This window comes from Peromyscus maniculatus, chromosome 20 (genome assembly GCF_049852395.1).
Source record: "Peromyscus maniculatus bairdii isolate BWxNUB_F1_BW_parent chromosome 20, HU_Pman_BW_mat_3.1, whole genome shotgun sequence".
Classification (NCBI taxonomy): domain Eukaryota; kingdom Metazoa; phylum Chordata; class Mammalia; order Rodentia; family Cricetidae; genus Peromyscus; species Peromyscus maniculatus.
The window spans coordinates 14,814,635-14,830,460 of NC_134871.1; the positions used below are offsets into that span (position 1 = coordinate 14,814,635).

The 15,826-nt window shown below is 36.0% G+C and overlaps 1 protein-coding gene across 3 annotated transcripts in view; it reads left to right on the top strand.

The window, feature by feature from the left end:
* The window catches only part of Csmd3 (CUB and Sushi multiple domains 3), a 1,148,052-nt gene that overhangs the window by 302,827 nt on the left and 829,399 nt on the right, over positions 1 to 15,826 (top strand). For all 3 annotated transcript variants that reach the window (XM_006993205.4, XM_042265493.2, XM_042265494.2), the window contains exon 5: positions 13,758 to 13,965. In XM_006993205.4, coding sequence (XP_006993267.1) covers positions 13,758 to 13,965 — 208 coding nt within the window. The remainder of the gene's footprint in view (positions 1 to 13,757; positions 13,966 to 15,826) is intronic.

The following is a 15,826-nucleotide window of genomic DNA, read 5'->3' on the forward strand; positions in this document are numbered from 1 at the left end:
TGTCTGGTGTCAATCTTTTGCCTGTTAGTGTGAAGGCTTCCTTTGGGGATTTAGCAGCACACATGGCTGACCTGCATGCCTCTTTATCTCCAGGGCTCTAGTAAAATATTAGCACACAAAGCTAAATTGATTTGGAAACATAAGGCACAGAATGGCTGGTTTTATGCAAATGTTAACTCTGTATTTAAAAAAAAAGCCTTTGGACATAATTTAAAGTGTAGTTTCACCTCACTAACTGGCTCACTGACATTTGGATGAATGCTAAAATTAACCATTTAGAAAAACTTCAGCATTGCTGCTTCTGAAAATCCAAATGTAATTGTGGGTGTTTTTTATCCCTGTTCATTTTTAACATGTCCGTGCCGCCAAAGTTTCATTCATCATGCCAACAGAAAACATTATACACAAGGACTGATTCTCCAGAACCCATTTACATTTGGCTTTGCTTTCCCTTCCCAGTTATAATTGGCTTTGGGCTCCATAAAGATTAGTTTGCATTCCCTGTGCACATGCTAACTGAAAAGGTGACCTAGATAAATAGCAGGCTGCAGCCTCATGGATGAACCATGGGAAGCCAAAATTTAAAACTGGCCACTGATTAGCTACAGCTTTTGATAAATGTGTTCTGGACACAGCAAGTTTTGTTGTGAATTTCTACCATATATATATATTTATATCTATGTATATATCCCTACCATAACAATGTATACATTATCAGTGCTAAAAATATTGAGTAAACTAAAACACTATTTACTTTTATATGGAGCAAAAGTCACTAGTTAGAGATATTCTAATTTTCCTGTTGTTTCTTGTAATTTTTAATTTTAAGATGGAGCAGATAAAAAAATGTATCTGTCTATAAAAACCTTGTTTCAAAATACAAAGATGTATTATTGCTAAAGGGTGCAAAATACTAATAAGTATATAACTATATGTAGTTTTTCATGTCATTACATCAAATATAACCAGAGAGAAAGAGAAAGAGAGAGAGAGAGAGAGAGAGAGAGAGAGAGAGAAAGAGAAAGAGCAAGCTATTATATTAAACTTTAGAAAATGTCTTTTTTTAATGTTGCTCAGTTTTGTGTGTGTTTGAGAGAGAGAGAGAGAGAGAGAGAGAGAGAGAGAGAGAGAGAGAGTGTGTGTGTGTGTGTGTGTGTGTGTGTGTGTTTGAGAATGTGTGTGTGTGTGTGTGTGTGTGTGTGTGTGTGTGTGTGTGTGTGTCTGCAGGTGGAGAACTCCTCATCCTTGTTCATCTGTGCAGAGTAAAGGTGAAGGTGTAGGAAGGAAGGTTCGTAGAGCTTGGTAGTGGGTTAATCTTACAAAATTGTGAATTTTCAAGAGACGGCTTTTCACTTTTGGTGCACAATTTTATTTAATTTTTCTTGTTTTATTCTTTAACATATATAATGAATCCTTGGTTCTTTTTTCTCATTACCCTTTTCCATTCCTCTCCTCCCACTGAAATCCTTCTTTTTCCTGGCAAGTCTCCCTTTGCTACCCACTGAATTTCATTAGAATTGCTTATATAATCATGGGTAGGAGATGAGTTACTGGACATATCTGTGTTATGTCACTGTCTAAAATGACATTACTATCAGCAATCATTAACTTCTACCAGATAGTCCCAGTACAATAGGGGACTCAAGGGTACGTCACTCACACATTTTTAAATGTTGAATGGGCCAATCTTTTACTGGTATCCACAGCTGTAGTTATTCATGAATGAAATGGGCATGGAATCTCCTTGTGCTGCACATCTCTAGTTCTTACTTTTCCTACACTCCCTTTTCAAGATTTTCCCTGGGCATTGAATGAGTTGATATGGATGTCCTATTTAGGACTGAGAACTCTTTTAATCCTAGCATGCTAATTACTTTTGAGGTATAATTAGAGCTGTGTATTAGTCACTTTCAGCTACATTGAGAAGCTTTAATACAAACAAGCAATGTAAATCCATTATCAGCTGAGTCTTTTAAACTCACTTTAGAGGGTATGTCTGTCTGTATGTATTTAAGTTATATATTAACATACATATTTAAGTTATATACTTCATCTCTGTGTGTTTATGTGAATGTGTGTGAAGGTAAAGGTATCAGTACAGTGTGCATATGAACATGCGCGCCTGCATGTGAAAAGAATATGGCAATCTTGGTTGGCATTCTCAGCCACCATCCTCCTACTGTTCTTTTTTTCTTTTCAATAGTATTTTTCATTTTTTTAAATTTTATTTTATTTTATTTTACAATATAATTTAATTCTGCATATCAGCCACCAATTCCCTTGTTCTCCCCCCTCCCGCCCCCCTCCCCTTCCCTCCAGCCCACCACCCATTCCCACCTCCTCCAGATCAAGGTCTCCCCCGAGGACTGAGATCAGCCTGGTAGACTCATTCCAGGCAGGTCCAGTCCCCTCCTCCCAGGCTGAACCAAGCGTCCCTGCATAAGCCCCAGGTTTCAAACAGCCAACTCATGCATTGAGCACAGGACCTGGTCCCACTGCCTGGATGCCTCTCAAACAGATCCTACTGTTCTAAAGCAAGTACTCTCAATGACTTAGATTTCTCTATCTGGTCAGAAAGTCCTGACTATACCTGTGTCTGCACTGCAGGAATGGGATTGACTTCAAGCTCAGTCTACCATGTCTGGCTTCTCCGGTGTGTGCTCTAGAATTAAACCCAGGTCCTCCTCATGCTTTCAAGGCAACTTCCTTACAGACTCAGCTTTTTACCACAGCCTTTATATTCTAATTTTAGATGAGTGTTTTCTCAATTATTCATTTTAAAATTTAGTGAAAATATTTTATTTAGATAGTGCTTTGAATATCTAATGTAAATTATTAAATACCAAATGCACATTTAACTTGTCTTTTTTTTTTTTTTTTTTTTTTCCGAGACAGGGTTTCTCTGTGTAGCTTTGTGCCTTTCCTGGGACTCACTTGGTAGCCCAGGCTGGCCTCGAACTCACAGAGATCCACCTGGCTCTGCCTCCGAGTGCTGGGATTAAAGGGGTGTGCCACCACCACCCGGCAAACTTGTCTTCTTTAATACCCATTTTACCAAAACAAAGTTTACAAATAATATAAAAACTCATTAGAAATATTATATTTTCATAAATCATTGACTTTTTTATCATAATTTACCAATAAAGTAAATTTGAAATGTAATGTACTAATTCTAATTAAGAGTAAAAAATTCTTTGGCTAGTAGGGTTTTTTTTTTTTTTTGAACAATACTGCTAATTATTATATTGTGTGCTTTGGTCTACTCTGAAGAAGTTTTACAAAAAGCACAAAGCTTGTGTCTGGTTGTGGATATGTTCTGTGTGGTCCCCTTGACTACTTCACATCTTCTATTGTATATATCATCTCTGCTATTGTATATACACTTCTTTTCCTCTTTTCTTACTTTTAAAATACCTCGGCGTAGTTTGTTTGGTGTTTTAACTTATTCTCCAAGTGATTTGCCTTTAATTGAATTTCATTTTAAAAAAAGATTTTCACCTTTCTCTCCCTCAGTTTTCTTTCCTATGAAATAAGGAAAACATTTGTCTATTTGTCTAAGAATAACATTCTGCTATTCTCTTAAAGCTATTTCTATATCTAATTTGATGATCTCATTTACTTTTCAGCTTAACTTAATGCCTGACGATCTTGTGTAATTATAGCACACAGAGTAATATTTCAATATATTTTAAAAATGTGTCCTAATCAAATTTGAAGAATTAGCATCTGTAACCATTTTGATGATCATTTTTTAAAATCTTAGAATACTGTATTTGAGTTCACAAGTGTTAATCATTAGTCACTCAAATTATGTAGCTTGTATTTTATTTATTAAAATACAATTTCTTCTGGATTTCACTGGGATGAAATAGTTCCCCAAGCAAACTGACACTTAAAAATACTTATTTCAGGAACAGACTGAGGAGATACCAACATTTAAGCAAGCGGGCACTGTAGAATTCTTCAAATTATACTGTCAGTTGACTACTAGTTGGCGTTTCTCAAGGGAGCTTTCCTGGACAAGGATTTGTTACTTTTTTTCTCACTTTTTATTATCTTCTTACTACTCTGTTTTGTAGCAGAAAATGAGAAACAAGCAGCAGCAGTGAACCTGTCATTTAACTGGTGGAGATGGCAAGGGAAAATGAAAGGCGTGAGGCAGACAGTGCCATCTAAGTTCCCCTCCTGGGTCACTGTTGCCAGGAGTGGGTCACAAGTCAATTGTGTGATCACATCACAGGAAACTCTTTGCACCAACAAAACTCCTATAACACCTATAAGACAAAGAAAAAGGAACTAAGAAACTGTTTGTAAAATTTAAGTCAACAAAATTTCACTCTCAAATAATAATGATGAGTTGAAAAACAAGAAACCAATCCAGAATTTTCAGTCAGTTTTTATAAGAGAGATTAGATTTTTTTTAATGTTATAGGGCATCAACATGTTGGTATAACTTATGGTGCCACTCAAAGTTTATAAAAATATTGAGAAATAAAACAAAAGACCAAACTTAACCAGATAATATATGCTTAAGATAAATATCAAATATTAACTTTATTCTAGATTCTTAAGGTAAAACCATGATTATTTTAATACTTATGCATCAATACTGTGACACCCATAGAGTTCATATTTCAATGATACATGAGAAAATAATAAAAAATAGAATAAAATACTCTACTGGACAATGATAGGTTGAAGAAAATGTAGTAAGTTATTGTGATAGAGACAGGTGGGGATTATTTTAGATGATAAAATCATTTGTCAATGATGATTGCTAATAGGTATGACATCATATATGACATATATTAAATCTTGAAAGTATATTTTAAGAAAAAGATAGAAAGACTGATGAAGGCACTAAAGGTGAAAGGAGCTTTGCTGAACTTAAGTAAACAACAACAACAACAACAGATTTCAGTAACATTCACACACTATTATACCAGTGGACAAATCTTGCCAAGCCAGAGGTTATTATAGCTTGCACAGTTTACAGCTGTGTAAGACTGCTCATTACTTTTCTCTCCCAGTAGCATGCATAACATCTTCTAGCACTATGAAAACTACATTGTAGGATGAAGCTTCCAGATAGTCACTAGCTTGAATATTCCATTTCTGGTGATTCAAGTAAGTGGAGTCATTCAAAATAGATACTTACCATCAGGTTCTGGCATAACTAAGACCAACTGTAACAGCCTTTAATGTTTGGTGGTCTTTGAGACTCCATGGAAGAACAAACTCCAAAAAGGAAACCCATATGCGGTAATGTCCTTTTTTTATTTTATTTGTTTTTTGAAGGCTTATGTTCTTTGGAGTAGTATTGTTCTATAGCTATAAGGTAACTCTATTCAAACTTTTTATAGATACATATGTATACATTTTATACATATGCACATGCATATATATGAGTATGCATGGACATATGAAGTTCTAAATTAATAAGTAACTGTTGGTCTAGGGGAACGTCAGTGTAAACACATATTGTAACAGAGCTGCTGGTGGCTGCATGTATGTTCATCAGGCTGTGGCAGATACAAATAATTGAATGATAAGGAAAATAAGAAGACAAGGTCACAGGAAAAGGGAAAGGAGCAACTTTGTTCCTTTGGAATGGGAGAGGCCTGAGGCTGGATTTCCATCAAATCAATGCTGCTTTGAGTATTTTATAGGGCTCTTGGTTGCTCTCCTTTCCCCTGTTTAGAAACATGTACACACGTCTTCCTACAAATTCTGTTAACGTCTTCCAGTACAAAATGTTTCTAGCCTAGGGACCTCACTTTTGTTTCCATTGTCTACTTACTGCTTACTAGGTCCCTATTCATTAAAAAGAAAAAGAAAAAAAGGAAGGGGGAGCAGACAAAACATTAGTGTTGTAGCTCAAGTTTACTGAAAATCTATGGATTGAGATCATTTAAGAATACAGCAAGGGATTAAGAAGATAATTCAGTCATTAAAGTGCTTGCCACATAGACATAAAACTTAATTCTATCCCCAGCACTCTCAAAATTATAAGCATGGCAGTACATGCATATAATTCCAAATTTCAGGAAGTGCAGACAGACAAATCCCTGAGGTGCACTGCCCAGGTAAACTAATTTAAGAGGCAAGCTCAAGGATTCAGTAAGAAATTTTGTGTTAGAAAATAAGTTAGATGGTACCTGAAGAAGGATGACACCCAAGGTTGTCATCTGGCCTATGTATGCATATAATGCATATAATGCAGATATGCATTATATGGTAAGAACACTGACTTTATTCCAAGGAAAGCCACTAGAATGCTATTAAAGATATAGTATGAGAGACAATTTCTATTTGAAATACCCTTGACTTCTTCATGGTGAGTAAAATATAATTGGAGTAGAGAAGAAATGGGCTGGTATGATATTCCTTTTATCAGAATAAGAAATAAGGAGACATGGTAAAGCAAATCAGCCAAGAGCCTAAGAGAAAAGGGGGTGTGGTGATATATTGTGTACCCTAATAAACTTGCCTGGGGACTGGAGGACAGAGCCAGCCACTAGATTAGACATAGAAGCCAGGCAGTCATGGCACGCACCATTAATCCCAGCACTTGAGATCTCATGTCTTTGCTTGGGAAGTACACATGCCTTTAATCCAAGGAAGTAATATGGCAGGGAAGGGAAAGGTATATAAGGTGTGTGGAAACGGGAACTCACTCTCTTTAGGCTGAGGATTTCACAGAGGTAAGAACTAGTGGATGGCTGTTCTGCTTCTCTGATCTTTCAACTTTCACCCTGATATCTGGCTCTTTTTTAAAAAAATTTATTAAAAGACCATATAAGATTTGAACAACAGGGGGCCATGTAGCTGTGTGTTTTAAATTGGTAACAGAGTCATTGGCATCAAGTAAAGACTGATTTATAGCCTCTGTTATTAAGTATTATTAAAGTACCTCTGAATTTAAAGACCTATATGTACATCTGAAAGGTATAAAAATAAACACAGTTGAATGACTGGGTCTTAACCACATTTAGTAGAAAATGTTAGAAAAAAACTAAAATTCCTTGTACCTATTCCTGGAAAGATACAAATCAAAGAATCAACAAGCTTGAGTGGAAATGAGAAAGATCCTAACATTGTAAGAAATAATTCATGTTCATAGAGCAGTCGATGATAACCTCCAAAACTTTTTAATTCAGCATCACTTAAGAAAGATATATCAGATATAGAAATAACACTTTCCAGGTGTGAGCTGGTTTCTAACACTAAAGATAACAATGAAGAGGTTTAGCTAGTTTCTGTTTATATGGGGTTTATTTTTTATGCTTTAAACAAGACAGTTCTTCTGCAAAATAAATGAGCAGATTCATTTGGTTTCAATTATTCTCAAATTCTATGCTATTAAATAGGACTTTACACAAATAAATAAAACAATGAATGACTCTTTAATGACCTGGCATGTGCAGGGGAAAGTTTTTCAATCATTCATCAAAATTAAATCTCAATGTTTGATATTCTTTATTCCTAGAATGTTTCTTTTTGAAAATTCACTTGACATTATTAGTCCATTCAATTTCTTTATAATTATCATTCCATGAATCAGTAAGAAATAACCTTGACATTCTAATAATAGTAATAACTCTACAAAAATTTACTTCTTACCCATGTAAAATACCCATTGTAGCTTGAATAACCCATCTTGATCTTGTAGCTAACACCATATCCACTTTGTGTTATTTTAAATACAATTTACATGATGTCACGTTAGCCACAGTTCTTTTTGCTTAGATAGATTAAATTTGTAATAAAGACAATAGTATTATCGGAAATCCAAAAAGAATACTATGATGTTAAATAGGAAACTGTGTGAACCATGATTTTTATTGCATTTATTTATTTATCTTACAACCCGGCTGCAGTTTCCCCTCCCTTCTCTCCTCCCAGTCTCTCTTCCAACCTTCTCTCTGCCTCCAGCTTCCCCATCCACTCTTCCTCTTTTTCTATTCAGAAAATGGCAGGTCTCACAAGGATATCAACAAAACATGGCATATAAATTTGTAGCAAGACTAAGCACCTCGCCTTGTATTAAGGCTGGGCAAGGCAACCCAGTAGGAGGAAAGGGCCCCAAAAGCCAGCAGAAGAGTCAGAGATAGCCCATGCTCCCACTATTAGGAGTCCCACAAGAAGACCATACTATATAACTGTAACATATGTAGAGTACCTACGCCAGTCCCATGCAGGTTTTCTGGTTGTAGGTTCAATCTCTGTAAGCCTCTATGAGCCTGGATTATTTGATTCTGTGCTTGTAGGTTTTGGGTCGCCCTGCCCCCCTGCCCCTCCCCCCCGCCGTGTGTGTGTGTGTGTGTGTGTGTGTGTGTGTGTGTGTGTGTGTGTGTGTGTGTGATGTCCTTCAACCTTCTGGCTCCTCTAATCCTTCATCCCCATCTTCAGCAGGATTCCTTATTAGACTGTGCATCTGCATCTGTTTCTACCTGTTGCTGAATGAAGTCTTTGTCTCTCTGGTGTCAATTGTGCCATACGTCAGTCTATGAGTATAGAAGATACTCTTAGGAATTGTTACATTGATTTTTTTGTCCAGTTGCATTTTGTTTTATCCTAAGTCTCTGGGCCATCCAGCCTCTGAGTACTGGCACTATAGGCAGTGTCTGGGTGGGCTTACTTTTGTGGCATGGGTCTCAAGCTGGACTAGTCACTGGTTGGCCATTCCTACAATCTCTGTGTTACCCCTACCCCAGCACACCCCATAGGCAAAACAGACTAGGTTGGAGGTTATGTGGATGAGTTGGTGTCCAATTCCCTCCACTGGTAGTCTTGCCTGGTCACAGGAGATGGCCAGTTTAAGTTACCCATTCCCTGTAACTAGGAGTCTTAGCTGGTGTCATCTCTCTGTGTAGATTCCTGGGAGTTTCTGTTACACCAGGTTTCTACCTGACCCTGAAATTACATCCTTTCAAGGTGTCTCTTTCATTACTTTTACTCCCACCAACCCCCCACCAAATCACTCCTGTTCCCATGCCCACTCTCCCCCAGTCCAATCATGAAATCTCTTCTATTTCACTTTTCCAGGGGAATCCGAGTGTCCCTTGTTACCCTGCCACACAATGATCCCTTTTTACTTTTCTGGATTTTGAATTTTCTCAATGCCATATACTTACATCTGAAGATTTGGAGCCAGGATCCTCAGAAGAGAGAGAATACGTGACATTTGTCTTTATGTAGCTGAGCTAGTTCACATAATATGCTATTTTATATTTCTATGTGTAAAACATTTATGATTTCATTTTTCTTTACAGCTGAATAGTACCCATAGTGTATATGTACCACATTTTAATTATTGATTTTTTTATTTAATTGCATTTATATTGTTCCCATTTTCTATCTACTGAGAATAGAGTAACAATGAATGTAGCTGAGTAATTATTTGCAGAGTAGGATGTCAAGTCCTTTGGGCATATACCAGTAGCACTACAACTGAGTCCAATAGTAAATGTATTCTTAACTGCTTTTAGATTCTCCACACTGATATGTAGAGTGAATAAACCAGTTTACAATCCCAATAGTGAATGTGATTTCTTCATTTCCCCAAATACCTTTTAGCATGTTTTTTTTGTTATTTTGTTGATTATTGTCTTACTGACTAGGATAAGATGAAGTCTCAAAGTTGTTTTGGCTGTCATCTCCCTAATTGTTAGGAATGCTGATCATTTTTTGGAGACATCTCTTTATCATTTTTATTTCTTCTTTTGAGAACTCTATTCAGATCCTGAGCCCACTTTAAAAAAATTAAGCTCTTTTAGTTCTTTCTATATCCAGATATTAAAACTCTATCAGATACAAGCTGACTTCCACTTCACCAGTCTGATTGTCTCTTTCACCGTGCAGAAACTTTTTAGTTTTATGATGCCTTACTTGGACCTTAATTCTTAGGTAAATGGATTCCTCATCTGTAGATGTAACAGTCTTACTAAATAAGAAACACAGAGCCAAATGCAGTTAAAAACCCAAGAGGTCAGAGCAGTAGCTTAGAGCTGAGACTAAAACCAACCACCTTCTTACCCTTCGCTGCCATTGCCATCCTTCCCCTCAGAAAGAGACCTACTTCCTGTGTGTCTGTCATTTTTTTTGACTTTCTGTTCTGCCTTCTCATTGGTTGTAAACCCAACCACATGACCTCTTCATCACTGTCTGTCTATACAGACCTCCAGGTCTTCTATGGTTGGTATTGAGATTAAAGGCATGTGTCTCCATGCTGGTGATGTTCTTGAACACGCAGAGATCTGCCTGCCACGTGATCGGGATTAAAGGCGTGCACTACCACTGCCAGACTTCTGCTATGGCTTGCTATAAGCTCTGACCCCCAGGTAACTTTATTTATTAACATACAAATAAAATCACATTTCAGCACAAATAAAATATCACCATACTCATCTGTAAGTCCTTTTCTATGCCTTTGTCACATACAGTGATGCCTATGTTTTCTTCTAGTAGTTTCAGTGTTTCAAGTTTTACATTGAGGCTTTGGATCCATTTGGGATTAGGTTTTGGGTAGAGTAGTATATATAGGCCACATTTCATTTTTCTGCATGTAGATATCCAGTTTTCTTGATACCACCTTTGGAGATGCCATCTTTTCTTCAGCATATGCTTTTGGCATCTTTGTCAAGTATTAAATGACGGCGGTTATATGTACTCATGTTTGGGTCTTCGATTTTTTTCAGTGATGTACAGATCTCTTTTCTTTCTGTCTTTCTTTTTCTTGCCAGGATCATGTTTCTTTTATTATTATGACTTGACTTCTAATACTATTCCTCTTATCCCCTGAGATCTCTTTGAAGTGACCTTTGCCTTCCATATTTCTACCAACAGTCTGCTCTCAACACTTCTTTCAAACAGAGGCTTCATCTTTAGCTGTCTCTCTTTTCCCTGAGACCTTGCCAAGATGACCCCCTTATGGTCTCTTTCAAGACAGGGCTGATTTTTTTTTTGTTCAAGATTACATTTTAATTCTCCTCTTCTTTAATGCCGTTGTTATGTGATTTTTTGTAGTAGATATAAAATAATAGACTGAAATCCATAGTCTGATTCTTCATCCTATATCTTCATCAACTGGAAGAGGTGAATGGTTCCCATGTGACTATTGTTTGAAGGACACTCTTCCCATTCTCCAGGCCTTATCCTTTCTGCAGTACTTATAGTTCAAAGACTTGCCTCTTCAGATAGTGGATAATGACAGACCAAAGAAAGGATTCCTTCAAGTTCAGTGTTTTGAACCAATGGTTGGAAATGTGTGTGAATTTTTTCAGATATGTCAGCAAACAATCTCACTCCTAGCATGAATGACTCACTAACCACTGTATTAATAATGGTTCCTAATCATCATTCTCCCTTACTCTATACAATCAACACCAATTCAAACCCACATGCAGGTGAGACAGGAAGAAGCAATGACTGCTACCTCAGTTGAGGGTCACTGTCAGTTGTATTTTTCTGCTTATATCTTTGTCCTGATCACCAACCACATTCTTTTGCAAGCCACTACAGAAGCTTAGCTCATGGCTGCCATGCTCGTAGTATAACAGGAGACATAGCTGTCTCAGAAAATTACTTCATTAAAAGCTGCTTTAGAACCTGTTGTTACTGCTGCAACATTATAATGCGGCTGCATAGCAGTCGCCACTGTTTTGTCTTCATCAGTGCACTCCATTAAGTCTCACAATTCTAGAGATGAGAACTCCAAGATCAAAGCACTTTTAGATTCATATTATTGAGCAGTTATGAATTCTTTGAAATTCTGGCTTTGCTCTATTTCATGGATAGCTCAAAACCCAGAATACTTTCTCGTGGTCAATTTATGTAATCTTATGTCTTATTCATTATATACTTTGCTCAGCAAGTACATGTGGACTCCTTACTATATTCCACCCTTATTTAAATGATAGTATTCTGAATTTTTAAAAAATGGCATTCTATCTCATGTTAGCAGAATCTACAATAATCTAGAAGGCAGCTATTTTAAATACTAATCCTATTTATAATACTTCTATCTTCACTATATAGCCTTAATAGTTTCTCAAGACCATAATATCTAGAAAATAAGAGAGTAATGAATATGGATCACCTTATAAAAGATTTCTCTGGGCAATGTGCCCAACTGTACCTCAATGTCCTCATAATCAATTTATGAAAATTAACATAATTCATAGAAACACTGAAAAAATAGAGGTTGAGTGAACTCTTAATGTTCCTTCAGTATTTTTTAAAAATTATATTTCCCCCTTAAATGTCAGAAAAAAATAATGTAACTTGTAAAATGTAAAACTAGCAATCTAGATGGTGTGTACTATTTAGTTGTAATTTCTTGTCTATATGAAGGATTTCCTTTTAAACAATGGATTCATACAGTTAGGTTATTAATTATAAGTATTGTTGTAACAAAATGAGCTTCTATTTCCTGTATATAACCACTAATGTCTCAGTAATCTAATTAGGAGGCACACAAAAGAGATGCCTATCATAGAAAGGAACAATAACGCTCACAGATGCCAGTTTCACTTGATTGCTAATGGGAGTTTGTGATTCAGCTAGGGAGAGTTGCAGAGACACATCCCATGGTCAGGTCTGATGCTGGACTACATGCTTAGCATCTGCAATTGGCCATGAAGACTCATCTCCTAAAATTCACAGTCCATTTGTCCTATTTCCCGTATCCCACTCCTACCATAAGCAATGCCAGAAGAAACTAATAGCAGGGTAGAACACAGTATGAGAGCAGTGCCTGAAAAGATGCATTACAGAAAAGTGATCTTGTTGATGTTTGAAGCTATGTTTTCTTTATCTTTACAGCTATACTTCTGAGAAGTTACAATTCATATTATCTTAAGTGAATTGTGTAGTCTCATGCAAAATTCAAGGTGACTAACAGAGGACTAAACAGAGATAAGATAGTCAAATATTCTGGCTTCAATTTCTTTAGGATGATGCAATCTTTTCTCTCATAGTCTCAGATTGACTCAGATGCTCATGTAAACACTCTCTCATAGTACATACTATCAACCTAAGTGTGGGATCTATGTGAAATCTTATATACAAATCAGAATATAACTCAAAATTGAAATTCCACTGCAAAGTTATATTAATGTACATCTGTATATATGTAATTGTTTACATATACATGTATATATTTCAGGTGTGTATTAGAAAATATGTGCATTGTATTACAGACTTATAGAGGATAGATTTCCTGAGAATTAATTATTAATTATTATTCCCATTTAATTAAATTATCCTGTGTATGCAATATATATACTTTTATTTCAAGTGTGCCCCTACCAATATTTTTCAGTAGGCTTTGACACAGTCCACTCTAAACTATATTATATTGCCTCATCACTCAGATCTTACTTTATGTATAAACACATTAAAAATAAAGACATTCTACAACCATCAAAAATGGGTGAAAGGATTAACTGTTTTCTCATTTAAGAAACACATTTCTTTGTCATTTAACTATGAAAATAAACTGGATTTTATTATACAGGGACGTAATTCTAGAGGGTAGTTTCTTTTTTCACTTTATGTACATGTCTATTTCAAACAGTAGTTATAAATTTTCAAGATGTGGTTTATATTTATATATGAAACAGAATGATTTCTCATAGACTTAAATGGATATCAAATTTGGACTGTTATTTTAATGTATAATAAACACACTGAATTGACTCAGTTAAACTCGCCATAATAATGGGATTTTAATGTATTCTTACTGTTTTTAACAGCTGAAGATGCTTGTGGAGGAACCATGAGAGGATCCAGTGGCATCATATCCAGCCCGGGTTTTCCTAATGAATACCATAACAATGCAGACTGCACGTGGACCATTGTGGCAGAGCCAGGGGACACCATTTCACTTATATTTACTGATTTCCAAATGGAAGAAAAATATGATTACCTAGAAATAGAAGGTTCTGAGCCACCTACAATATGGTAAGTGGATAGCTTGATTTATGCTAGTTAGTATTGGTGTCATTGTCTGAAGCAAAGTGGGGAACACCAAGCTTTATCTGTAGCTGTAAGATCTGAGTATTAAAAGGATTATGTGGCGTTTTGAAAAATTATAAAAAAAGCATTGTCAGAACTGAGGGATACTTTTTGGATTGAGGTGCTGATGTGACAATTTTGATAGTCAGCTTTTCATCACTATTAATGTCACTGGGTCAGTAAAGATAGTCAGTATGTTATTATGGTAAGGAAATCAATTCTGTTCTTCCAGCCACTTATAGTGCTGTTCTTCATCATGCTAGTCCAAACTTAGCCATTGCTTTAAAATTAAGTGTGTAGTCTTGGCAATAACTTGCCTTAATTTGCATTCACAGATCATTTACTTATCCTGTTCTATTTGAAGACAAGTTTGTTTGAAGATGGAATTTTTGTTTAGAGACTCAAGACATGGTCTAATGAGCATTTTACTTTCAAAAGATGCTTGTTGGGAGTAATATACTTTAAATAAAGTCTTTGTTTATATTGTTTTCAAATTTTCATGTACTTTTTTGAGGATAATTTTGACTGAAAGAATGATAAATGATCAATGGCAAAGTGAATATCTAGCCACACTAGAACAGAGGGAACATTTGGAGTCATGGAAAGTGTGTCTCAGAGCAGTGGGGATTTACCTGAAACAGTTAAATCCACAAGTCTGAAATGTCAAATGAATTGTCTTTTGAAATGTCTTATGAAGTGTAGAAATTGATTCTAAGTGTGGCTTGATTAGCTATAGGAGTGTTACTTAAGGAGTGACTACAGGAATCCTACAAGGAAGCACAGTCACTAGAGACAAAGGAGCACAGGAAATTACTGCGTAACTAGAATTAGAATGAAAATTATTCTGAAAATGTTTAGTTATGGGAAAGAAGGTAGTATTGAAATAGAAACTTGTGTGGTTGACTTAAGTAAGTGGTGAATATAGTGATGATAGTTTACAATATGGACCCTGTTGAATGAAAGTCAACTTTAGAATTGAGACCTATAGACCCTGAGATTGGCATTAGATACAGGAGTTTGAAGTTGCTTTGAAACATTATATTGAAATTATATAACAAATAAAAAATCAGAAATTTCAAAAAGACATGTAACACTGATGTTTATGTGATTTCATCAAAAATTGAAGATAGATCAATGAAAGTAGCTAGACAGAAACAGTGGGATGTGAAAAGAGGAATACGAAGAATGAATTTGGAGATCTGCAATGTTGCCTGAGCTTGAGAAGATAATCTTGAAAGGAGGACTAAACAAGTGCATTAAAAAAAGGTAGGGTATTATTTTAGAGAATAATATATAACACAGAGAAAGCAGGATGAATGTAAATCGGATAGTGCCCCCAAACCTCCACTGTTACCTGACAAAGAAAGAATGTTAGGTACATGCTTGAGAAATTTGCAGTTCACTGGACTTCCAATAATCTGTAATGTATTTCCATCAGAAATGCTACCATTTAATAGACAACAAAGATAGCTTATCTATTCATAGCCGTGTTTATTTCTTCTCCATTTCAGGATTTTTTTCCCTTTGGCTTTTTGAGACAGGGTTTTTCTGTGTAGTTTTGGTGCCTGTACTGGATCTTACTCTGTAGACCAAGCTGGCCTCGAACTCACAGAGATCTGCCTGGCTCTGCCTCCTGAGTGCTGGGATTAAATGTGTGTGCCACCACCACCCGGCCTACTTTCAGGATTTTGATACATATATTTATGTGTTTCTCTCCTTTTCCACAATAATTTTGTGTGAGAATACAATGAGACATGAGCTAACCCTAGTTTAAATCAGTAGAGCATTTAAAGATAACTAGTTTAGA